The following is a 12510-nucleotide window of genomic DNA, read 5'->3' on the forward strand; positions in this document are numbered from 1 at the left end:
AAGATTTTTGACATGACTCTAGTTTAGGTAGATCAGGGGTTCTCATACTTCATTGCACCGGGACCCTCTTTCTGACAGTAAAGTTACTACATGACCCCTGGATCGCAGGGTGTCAGAGCCTAAGTCCCTCCCCACCAGGTGGGGGGAAAGGGAGCTGCAGCCCAAGCCCCCCTGCCCTGGGTGGGAGGAGAGGAGGGCTGCAGCCTGAGCCCCACTGCCCCAGGTGGGGCTAGAGCTCGAGCTTCAGTTTCCGCTCTGGGTCCCAGCAAGTCTAATGCTGGCCCTGGCAACCCCATTAAAATGGAGTTGTGACCCATTTTGGGGTCCTGACCCACAGTTTGAGAACCACTGAGATAGATAATTGCTTGCCAGATATTTCTATTACAGTTGTCTATTGTTTTTGTGCTAAGTGTCAGGTATTGAGAGATGCCAAAATGGCCTCAATCAGACCTTCAACCTGAACAGAGGTCCATTGAAATGTATGCTATCTGCTCACAAGGATCCAAATGACAGGACTACAGCCAGGGCTGGCTCTAGCAATTTTGTCACCCCAAGCACGGTGGCACGCTGCGGGGGGCGCTCTGCTGCTCGCCGGCCCCGCGACTCCGGTGGACCTCCCACAGGCATTTCTGCGGATGGTCAGCTGGTCCCGCGGCTCTGGTGGACCTGCCGCAGGTGTTTCTGTGGAGGGTCCGATGGTCCTGCGGCTCCGGTGGAGCTGCCGCAGGCGTGTCTGCGGGAGGTCCACCAGAGCCGCGGGAGCAGCGGACCGCCTGCAGCCACGCCTGCGGCAGCTCCACTGGAGCCGCCTGCCGCCCTCCCAGCAGCGGCAGAGCGCCCCCCGCGGCGTGCCGCCCCAAGCACACGCTTGGCGCGCTGTGGCCTGGAGCCGGCCCTGACTGCAGCCATAGGCAAATTTTTAAATCATAAGTTTACTTTCTTCAAACTTTTCTATTTCTTCTTTTTGCTGTTCAGAACAACTTTAGTATTTTCTCTTTATGTGTTGGAAATTTAAAGGATTAGGACTCAAACTGTGTATCTAGAGTTCTTCATTCCCTTCAGAGACTGAGACCACAACCTCCAAGATATCCATTTTTATAGACACTGATTATAATAGAGAACATTTCTTAAAACTATTATTTATTTCCAGTGACGATGTGGATGTTTTGATGAAAAGTTCAATGAAATAAAAAACAATCACTGAATTCTTTGCATATTTTATTTTTCTTTTTTGGATTTCCAACTCACACACATCTGGCATATTTTACATCTTTGCAATAAAACATGGTTACAATAGCTTAAGGAATTTATATATCCAAAATATTTCACCATGATCTCAAGATGAAATGAACTTGTCTTCCAGATGTTCAGTATTCTCCCAATTCTAAGCTATAAACTCAAGATATTGCTTACAGACTGGTCATGAATAACTTAATCATTACATTGGTTCCCCATGATTTCAGAATATTTTAAATACAAACAACAATGAAGAAGGAATTCAGTGCTAAAACTTACTAATACAAGGTGGATAACAAATAAGTAATCACATCAATAAATAATGATATGTTTCTGGTGCAAAGTGCCAATACAAAGAATCCAGTATCATTTTAAATAAATGACTGCAAGTGAGTGTAAATTCTGAGAAAATTACATTCCTGTTACATGCCTCATAGCCCTACTGACACAATATGTACATCTATGACAATACAGTCACCAAATATACAAAGAAGAAACATGAAGTAAAGTGTATATACCCCTGGGTGTGTAATTTGATCAGTACAATGTGTGGAAAATTATTCTGATAGTCATCATTACAGTATTGTAAAACATGAAGTGCCTTAGGCTGAGAATGTCACTTCCGGTGAGATTTTCAGAAGAACCTAAAAGAATAACTTATCTTTGCAATAAAAGCTAAGGTTGTTAAACAAACCAAGCTATTCAGAGGAAAAATAAGAAAAATGTAACTGAGGCTCTCTTCCCTCAGTGGACCATATGCCAAATGTGATGAATCCAGAAGTATAGCACTCTTGCCGTGTTGGGAGTCACTAAGCACTATAAAGCATTACAAGACTCTTGATGATATAATGAAAATCAGAACCTTTCCACTATGCTCCCTTTCTGACTTGTCTATAAGTTTAAAAGGGAAGAATTTAACTTTCATTGTATAAGTATGGCAAATGATGGCTTCTTATCCAAATGCTTCATGAGCAAAACTCCACTTGGAAGAGAATGAGTTTAGATTTAGAAAGTGAAAAACATATTTTGGTGAAAATGTCAAAATTACTGATTGCACCCAAATTCAACCCTTTAATGCAAGCTGCACCCTTAGATAGATCTCCAGTTTGATTTGTGTGAATACCCCTGTTCCATCAAGACATCAGGTTTAAAGTACATGCAAGTTGTAACTCCACAATAAAATTAAGAAACATTTTTGTTCTTTATACAAGGTTTTACTTTTACAAAAGTATCCCTTCAAAGTTAAGATGTGCATCTGATGTACAAAGTATCAAACATATTTTTTTTCTCAGCTTGAAAAGAGACTGGAAATGGGATGCATGTTAGATTCACAGACTAAACATCATAACAACTGGACACAAGGTTCCTCAGAATTTTCGAAAGTCTCTTGTGGCGCATCCTACTACCTTTTCTCAATAAACAAAGATATATGAAATAATTACCAAAACATCTCCTAATTCATATAATTTACATGATACAAGCTTGCTTTTCAGCAGCTGGTGTTCAGTTGTGAAAAAACACACAAAATAAAATGGTTGCTGACTACAATGTACAGCTATTGCTGGGTGTAATGGAATGTACAAAGGAGGTCAATGCAGACATGTTTTTCCACCAGAGATTACGCCTTTCATTGTAGCACTTGTGCTCTAAGCTTTACCTTGGCTTTCAGTTCTTCATTCAGCTTCAGTATCTGTTCTGATGCTCATAATGCCACCGATTAAAATCTATGTTAAAAGCTACAATGCTACCAGAAGCCATGCCAGTAATCAGAGTTCTGAAAAAGGTAAAAAGATCGATACTGTACTTGTTACATTTTTTACCCATATATTAGTCATCTTTTAACTTTCAAAAACTGCAGGTTACGCTGAATATTAAAAATAGCAACAGAACAGGGGCTTTTCTTTGACAGTTACATATAAATGCATACTGCACTAATTAGGTGTTCTTAAAAAGTTTCACACTGAATATACTCCTAGTTTCTTTCTTTAGCAGAAATAATTGTGATGAGTTTCTAGTTACAACTGATGCCTTTAATTGTGAGTCTGAGTTTTTCTTATCTGTCTCCTACAACTGGATCTTGGATGTCAACCAATTGCTGATACCAAACAATACAAAATGCATTCTATCTGTCCCCACTTAAATGAGAATAATTGTGTGCTGAAAGTAAGCCTGTGCTTATGTGCATTGCTGAAGTGGGGTTTCAGAACCCAGCTTTAGAATCAGAAGATATAGAAATTAGTCTAGTAAAAAGAATCTGCTATATTTGCTTATTGTAAACAAGAAGCTATAGAACGCTGTACAGCACTGTAACATAAAATGGTAGAATTCCAAGAGTAAATAAACCTCATTTTGTAAGTTAGTTTTGATTTGGCTGAGACAGAAATCTTATTTCAGATCATCAAATGATCCACAAATAAATTGATGTATGGATATTTTTGGTGCTGCATCAAACAGTGGCACATAGTATAAAAATTCTAAAAAGTGTAAGAAAAATAAGCTGACATGAATACTATAGGATTTTTTTTAAAATCTATGTATCCTTCACATTTCATGAGAGTGAGTTTTGCTGACAAACACCACAGTGGCAAATGATGCAAAAACTAAATCCACTCACAACCCAGTATAAATACATCATTAAGACTTACATTGTAATCACACTAAAATAGGAGATCAGGTTCATACCTCCCTGCATTGGCCAGTGATAATACAATACTCACTCAGGCCCTGATCCTGCAAACACTTATGCATATGCAATCAAGCCAGATCCTTAGCTGCCATAAATCAGTGATGATCTCAGATGAAGTCAATGTAATTTCCTGATTTACACTAAGTGAGGAAATGGTGCATGCGACTACGTGTCTGCTTAAAGTTAAGCAGATGTATAAGTGCCTGTAGGATCAGAGCCTAAAATGTCAATTCAGCAAGATCAACAGGAAATAACTGAGAGCATAGTTGTACCACATATTTTAAATTAAGTATAACAGTAGTTCGACATGCTAACATCAAAGAAACAGTATTTAATAGTTTTGTTTAATATTTACCAGATGATTTTAATTCTAATGCAGCAACTCACCTCTGATCATGAGACAAGTCCATTGCTCTAATGCCAGCATCACAGCCAGGGTAAATATAGAGCTGTTTAAAATCACAAGCCTGCCACACTTCCACTACTCCATTGTCCCCGCCAGTCACCAGGTTCTGTCCATCACTGCTCAGGAGGATGGCCTTCAGAAAAGACAAACAAAACCAGTAATTTCAGTTAATATTGGGGAAAACTGACAAACAGCCCCACAAATAGCTTTCACTAACTAAGTGTATGTTTATGTTTCTGGCCACATTTAAAGGTGAAGAGAAATACTTAAAAACAACAAAAACTATTTAGGGCCCCCAATTCTTCATTAAATTACCTGCGTGCCTTTAAAATGACAAATAAATAAATTTCACCTGTGACCTACAAAGCTTTTCAGTGCCAAGACTTAAGTTCAGCATGCAAAACTTGTTTGCCCTGCAGTATTTGATGCCATCACTAACACCTAAGGCAGAGCAGAGATCTGCATTCCTTACACTGCTTCAAGTGCTACTGATAGAACAGGGCCTTAATTCATGTCTTTGCTAATAAGTAAAGAAGGAATTAATTTCAAACAATTTTGTTTTAAAGACATATTTCTCACTGAAATTTATGTCTGAACTTAAATTCCAGGAATCATCTGGTATCAAACAATTTGTTCTTACTTATTTTGAAAAAGGACGAGTTCACTGCTGACTTGAGATGGACATAAAAGAATTTCTATTTGAACATTACATTTTCTGAGAACAGCAATTTCATGTGTGTTATTTTCTCAGGGGTGAAAGTAAGATAAAAGACTTACTGATATGGGGCTCTTGGGCAGAAGGGGTAGGGTTGGGGTCAGCCTTCCCCAGCCTGCCCTTCCATGTTGCCCGGTTTGCACTGACTGGGGCTCTGGTGGCAATTTAAAGGGCCTAGGGCTCTGGCCGCGGTAGGGGTAGCAGCAATCAGGAGTCCTGAACCCTTTTAAATCGCCAGGCCCTAGGGCAGCTGCCCCTGTTGCGCCCCCCTGTTGGCAGCCCTACTGGTAGGGTGCCTACCCGTTGGTGCTTTAACGTGGGCTGTGTACAGGCTGGTACCAGTGGCCATTTCTTACTGGTATGCTATACCGGCCCAAACTGGCCCACTTTCACCTCTGTATTTTCTCTAAGTAACATTGCAAATACATTCCATTTATTTTAAAAAAGGAGTGCAGTGTCAAACGGCTGTTTGCATTTAGATTTACCCTGGTTGAGTCATTGATCTCCATCTGAGCTAAGAGTTTGCCATTAATGCTGAAATTGCTGAACCGTCCTCGCTCATAGTATATGATGCAGTGGCCTTCACTAGATACTGAAATTAAGCGAGGGTACAAGCAGTTTTCAGTTCCTTCAAGTGCTCTCAGCAAATCTCCAGTGATTGTGTGTACCAGACAAGGACCTTCTGTACATTGAAAACAATAAAATATATTATACAGATGCTCATGTCACAAACTATATGCAGTATGCATACAGACAATATGTCCAGACACAGGAAAACATAGTCCTTGACCTAAAAAGATTACAGTCTACTACAGCAACAACAAAGCAGGTGGCAGCAGATGGAGGAAAAGGATACAGCTTATCAGCAGAGAGCTATTTTTTAAAATTTATTTTATGTTAACTACTTTCAATTGTATTTTTAACCTTTTTCTAATAATTAATCTTTGCAAACTCCTTCCCGCTCCCTCTTAACTGTTCAGAAGTCTGTCAAACTGCATTCCATCTTGTTAATGTGAACTCATTCCATCCCACCCCCATCAAACAGCCAAACAGATGGGGCCCTATCAGTGTAAGGTAGAGAAGGCTCCCTGGGGACAAGGTAGCCACGTCATCATGCGTTCCTCCTGCAGTATCTGGCAGTTCCTGTAGGTCTCCTCCCCGAATGGATGTATAACATGCACAGATTTTAATACTGAATTATTACTAAAGTGGATGTAATTAAAAAGTCAACATTTGTGACTCCCTAGTGATTGTGGTAGATGGTATTTTCTAAAGAATTTTTAATGGTGTGCAGTAAATATGCATTTTCTTCAGGTAAATTTGATTTAATTTGTATGCCATTTTTTAGTGTTGTTGGTAACAAAAAAGAAGCATAAAAGCAAGAACATACTTCTTAAGTACTGGGCTCATCAATTTCCATTTAAGCATTTTTTTTTTCCAAGTGAGGTGGTGGAAATCTCTTTGGGAACCTAGATATAGCTTCTGTGCGAAGAGAAATAGTCTCTTCTGTGACAAGTGTAACAAGCCAAACTCCTTAAAAGCAGCACAATCTTTCTCTTAAAGAACTTGGGCCCTGATACAGCAGCTGGATTCATGCACCTGCTTAGAGCTCCACTAACTTCAGTGAGCTTCAACACATGGGCGCATGGGTCTGCCCATTTAGATCCAGTTGCAGAATCTGGGACCTAGTTTGTGAATTCTTTGGGAAAGGGACTATGTTTTCCTAGATTTTTGTATAGGGTCTAGCACAATGACAGTCCAATCCTTACAGGCTATTAGACCACTACCTCAATAGAAAAAATAATAGTCTCAAACTGCTGTTTGTCAACTTCAGAAACAGTAAAAGAAATGCAGGAAAGTTGCAAGACACAGACGGAGCCAGTTTTAGAACAATTGAAAACTAGATTACTCAAAAGAAAAGAGCAATATATTAATATTTAAACAGACTGACAAACTGGCTGTTTCCTTGGCCCACATGAACCACCAGGGACAGAAGAAGAAATAAAGGAAATCATGTGATTCAGGATTCTGGGTTGAGATTCCAATGCCTGATGGGGCAAAAACAGTGTTGCGGGTGATTCTGGGTACATGTCGTCAGCCCCACCCCGCCCCCCCCGTTAAAGCAATGGCAGACAATCATTTCGCGCCTTTTTTCCTGGGTGACCTGAGCAGACGCCATACCACGGCAAGCATGGAGCCTGCTCAGCTCACCATCACCGTAGGTCTCCTGGGTGCTGGCAGATGTGGACCTGCATTGCTACACAGCAGCACCTCATTGCCTTTTGGCAGCAGATGGTGTATTATGATTGGTAGCCATAGTTGTCATATTCCTGGGTGCTCTTTTAGACGACCTCAGTGAGATCGGTCAGGGGTGCCTCGGCAGACATGGGGGTGACTCAGCCAGGTCATTTCCATCTTCTGCCGAGCACCCAGGAGATGACAATGACTAGCTGTCCTATTGCACCGTCTTCTGGCGAGCAGCCAGGAGATGATGATGGCTAGCAATTGTAATGCAGCATCTTCTGCCGAGCACTCAGGAGATGACGATGGCTTGCAGTCGTAGTGCACCATCTGCTGCCAGCCTAAGATGTAAAAGATGGATGGATCAAAACAAGAAATTGACCCAATTTGTTTTGTGAAATCAATGGCCTGTTAAACCCAGGGTTTTGAGTTCAGTCCTTGAGGGGGCCATTCTGTGGACAGTTATATGTGTTTCTCCTTGATGCAAGGCCACTCCTTTTGTTGATTTTAATTCCCAGTAAGCCATGTCATCAGTCATCCCTCCCTCCGTCAGAGCAACGGCAGGCAATTGTTTTGCGCAAAACCAGGTGAGGAGGCGACGGCAGCGCGGTGACGAGAGGGACATGGTCATAGACTTCTCACAAAGTACAGGCTGAGCAATGTGCCCTGACAATGTGCACATCATATTGATGAGTGCTGCAAGAGCTCTACAAACACGCTGGCCAAACAGGAAATGAAATTCAAAAGTTCGTGGGCCTTTTCCTGTCTACCTGGCCGGTGCATCTGAGTTGAGAGCACTGTGCAGAGTGGTCACAATGGAGCACTCTGGGATAGCTCAAATTGTGTCCACACTATCCCAAGTTCGACTCGCCAAGGCCAATTTCAGTGCTAATCCCCTCGTTGGAGGTGGAGTAAAGAAATCGATTTAAAGAGCCCTTTAAGTCAAAAAAAAAAAAAGGGGGCTTTGTTGTGTGGACGGGTCCAGTGTTAAATCAAGGTAACAGTGCTAAATTCGACCTAAAGTCATAGTGTAGACCAGACCTAAGTGTCATATGTATCAATAGAAAATATTATGTTCAGAGTTGGCAACTGCTGAGACTATCAGAATTAAAATATGTCTTGGTTGAGGAGACTTAGGATAATTAAATTGCACTTGGCTCAAGGGTACACTGAAAAACACTCACTGAAGGAGACTTTGAAATTTTTAAAACAAACTGTAAAATGACTTCTGACCTTTAGCACCACTGATAACAAGTCCCAGCTCTGCACAGACCGATACACAGACAACTTCATGGTCATGACCAGTTAGAACAGCTCTAGGAGCAGGATAATCACCTGTAAAAAAACAATAGTAAGGAATTACAAACCATAAATGTTTCAGCAACAAAGGAGGAGTTTTGTCGCAATTTGTTTTAAATCATTAGGCATCAGAGGAAGGTGCAATCTGCATAAATGTCTCATTCTTGGGTTTTCTGTGCAGAACTGCATTTAATCCTCATCAAGGATCTCATAAAGCAACACTTCAGTGCTCACTTGTTCACATAAATATACCTCTATTATTTAGTAACAGTGGGAGGCGTGCTGTGTATGCTGCGCAGGATGACGATAAGATACTGGAAATCCGTGCTATGTATTCTAACTATACGGAAAAGAGAAATGCATTCCAGAGACACATGGAGTATGGCACTATTAAAGGTAATAGTAAAACAATGATATGCAATGTAACATAGCACATACTTCTAGGAAAAAGAAACTTAGAAAAATTATGGTGGATTTCTGAATCCCTTCATGATTTTGTATTATACGTATTTCTGAATGCCTATTACATCAAGATTTAAAATACAGGAAAACAAACAGCTGGACGTGTAATTATGAATTTATTTACAGATGTGTGTGTCTGATGACACAGGTATTTTACACATTGACAGTCAGCTACACATATTAAAAAAGAGGTTACTTACCTGTACAGTAACTGGAGTTCTTTGAGATGTTTTGTCCCTGTGGGACCTACACCTCAGGATGTGCGAAGATGTTTTGTCAGCAGTGCCCAGAAGTTCATGTCTACCATGAAGGCCAGAAATAAGACTCTGCAGCAGAGGGGAAGAGGAGCAGATGAGGAGCACCCATAGGGACAAAACATCTTAAAGAACTCCAGTTACTGAACTGGTTAAGTAATCTCTTTTTTCTTCCAGTTTTTGTCCCTGTGGGTGCTCCACCTCATAAGACTCCTAAGCAGAGGAGGCAGATTCAGTAGATCAAAGAACAGCTTTGCTACAGGTCACATCTACCCTGGAAGCAGGTACGATAGCGTAGTGCTGGGAAAACTTGTGAACAGATGACCAGGTGGTGGCTGTGCATGTGTCCATGATGGGTATATTCTGAAAAGGGCTCTGGAGTTGGATTGAGCCCTAGTGGAATGAGCAATCACTTTAAGTGGGGGATGCATTTCAAAAGCTTCATAACAAGCTAAAATGTACCCAGAAACTGATTTTGAGTAGAAATAGGCTGTTCCATCATTCTTTCTGTGAAAGAGACAAGGTCTGGGAAGGCCGTGAAAGACTGAGTGCTATCAAGGTAGAAGTCAAGAGACCTACACACATCCAGGGTATGAAGAGCTCCTTTCGCGACGAGTGAGGCTTGGGGTAAAATACTCTCAACTGAATGTCTTGACTGATGTGGAATTCTGATGAGACCTTAGGCAGGAAATGAGGATGGGGACATAGAGTCACTTTATAATAGTAGAAAATTGTGTAAGGAGGGTCAGCCATGAATACCTCAAGTTCTTTCACCCTCCTGGACAAAATGATGGTTATAAGGAATGACTTCTTGAAGGATAAATGAAGGAATGAACAGCTTCCCAGGGGTTCAGATAGAGGTTTTCTTAAGGCACTGAGATCTAGGCTAAGGTCCCAGGGTGGAATAGGCTGCTTGAGGTGAGGGAAAAGGTTACACAAACTCTTAAGGAACCTAAGAGCGTTAGGGTGTGCAAAAACAGAAATCCCTTGACCTGTGGATGAAAAAGGCTGTGGATGAAAGTAATGGCAGCTAGATGCATCTTAATGGAGCTCATTAACAAACTCTGTGTTTTTTAATTCAGCTGGTTGGGGTAAGAGGAGGTCCTAAGATGTAAACCTTGGTATCAGAGGCCTGGTATGAGGCCTAAGGCCTGAACTAAAGTAATGGTCAAGACTTTGCTAACATAAAGCAAAGTGAAGCTGTGAGCCAGAGGCAGGCCCTGCTCACAGAAACTGGCAAGGAAAGGGCTGATGCTGCAAGAAGATAAGTACCTAAAAGGTACTGAACACTAGAGATCAGAACATTCACATACTTGCACATTCCACACAGATAACAAGGAACAGACTGACCCATCCCAATGACAGGGGCAAAAGGGTAATATGATGGATAGAGTTGTTTTGATCGAACCAATCTGTACAAGGTGAGAGGCGGCACCTTACTACGTAGAGGAGTTGTACCTTACTGCGTAAAGGGGTTGCACCTCAATACGTCAGGAGTGATGTGTAACTTGTTTATACCTGTGTATAAGAATGCATCCCTGGGGCGATGTCTTTGTCCGGCTGAGGGGGCAGTGGAAAGTCCTGCCACTGACTGAGCCGAGTCCATTGTCAAGAGGCACTTTCTCATAGTATGCCCTGAGTTAGGCTAAGAAACCTACAGGGAACTGCAATCGTGTCCATAAGGCAATAAACCTGGCCGACGTGCCTTGCATCTTAGTAGACTCTGGGGTCATTGGGGGTTCTCTTCGGGTCTGCTGTGTCAGCTATCTGCAGAGCTGGGGCAGCACAGGAGGGAACAAACGCATGCAGCCGAGAGATACCAACATTGGAGAGAGCAGAGCACCACATCGGTAGCATCTGACAACACCTCTGACAACACTGGTAATTGAGTATGTTCCTGAGGTGATTCATGAAGGATATATAGATCGATTGGCACATCAGGCTTGGAAACGCCTCCACTTTTGCAGGTAGTTTTTCCTCCTGGTGGAAGTTTCTACTGCTCAGGAGTACAGTCTTAACTTTAAGAGAACAGTCTAATTCTATATCTGAGAACCACTGAGGAGCCTGACCTTGAGGTGCAGTGATGAGAAGCTGGGGTCGGCTATGGTGCTTGATTCTTGTGCTAGGAGATCTGCTGTCACAGGAAGATGAAGAGGCAAAACTGATATGGGAACCATGCTTGCCTCAATCTTGATGGTGCTATGAGGATAGCTAATGCTCCCTCTTGGTTTACCTTGTTCAGAGCCATGAGGATCAATGGTGTTGGAGGGTAAGCATACCGCAAGGTGCGATGTCAAGGAACGAGAAGGCTGTCCCTCATCAGGTTGTGACTGTAATCTCCCCTCGAGCAGAAGCATTTTTTGGCACTTTGTGTTGGATGGCACTGCAAAGAGAGCTATTTCTGGGATGCTCCAAAACTAACAAATCATCTGAAAGAGCAGATTGCTGAGTTCCCACTCACAGTCATGGCAAAAGTGTTTCCACAGGGAGTCTGCCATGCTGTTTTGTAGTCCCATCAGTTAAACTGCTGAGATGTCTATGTGCTAGGACATGCAACAGTTCCATAGCTTTATTAACTCTGCATGTAAGCACTGGTATCTTGCTCCTCCTTGATGATTTATATAGTATACGGCCACTCTGTTGTCCAACATTATTTTGGCTGAGTGGCCTCTGAGTGGGTAGGAAGTGATCCAACGTACAGCAAACTGCCCTGAGTTTGAGAATGATGATGTGGAGTGATGATAATTAGGGAGTCCAATTGCCTTGGGTTGTGAAATCCTGGAGATTTCTTTACCATCCTGAATTGCTGTGTAAAGATAAGGGTGCTCAGAGCCTGAGGTCCAGGACTGGTCTTCAACATCCTTTTTGTCTTGGAAACCAGGAATGTGCTTTTCTTCCTTGGCTGGAAATTAAAGAGGTGAGCGATGCTGGTTGAAGCTGGGGACAAAGCCTGGAAGCAGCCAGTGTCTGTAATATGATTCTTTGTGAACTGGGTTTAATGTGAAAAAAAAGCTGCAAGTAAGGTATAAACTCATCCTCCACAGCATTAACCTCTCCTATTAAAGGAGGAGGTGTACAAAAAAAAGGCAGGTGATCTGGCTTTTTAGCTAGGTAGAGCAGATATCTGTGAGAAGCAGAAAAAGGCATGTGCTTTGTGTCTCTGACCAGGGATTTACTAGAGTTTTAGGTTGAGTTTCAGTGGTTTCTTTGT

General features: G+C 42.0%; 1 protein-coding gene across 10 annotated transcripts in view; it reads right to left on the reverse strand.

Moving 5' to 3' along the window:
* Positions 1-1201: 1201 nt before the first annotated feature.
* NBEA (neurobeachin) overlaps positions 1202-12510 on the reverse strand; it is an 881590-nt gene continuing 870281 nt past the window's right edge. For all 10 annotated transcript variants that reach the window (XM_050937106.1, XM_050937099.1, XM_050937102.1 and 7 more), the window contains 4 exons: positions 8518-8619; positions 5529-5725; positions 4310-4461; positions 1202-3010 (listed from right to left, as the gene is read on the reverse strand). In XM_050937106.1, coding sequence (XP_050793063.1) covers positions 2920-3010; positions 4310-4461; positions 5529-5725; positions 8518-8619 — 542 coding nt within the window. In that variant the 3' untranslated portion in view covers positions 1202-2919. The remainder of the gene's footprint in view (positions 3011-4309; positions 4462-5528; positions 5726-8517; positions 8620-12510) is intronic.

The sequence above is a fragment of the Gopherus flavomarginatus genome, chromosome 1 (assembly GCF_025201925.1).
Source record: "Gopherus flavomarginatus isolate rGopFla2 chromosome 1, rGopFla2.mat.asm, whole genome shotgun sequence".
Taxonomy (NCBI): Eukaryota; Metazoa; Chordata; order Testudines; family Testudinidae; genus Gopherus; species Gopherus flavomarginatus.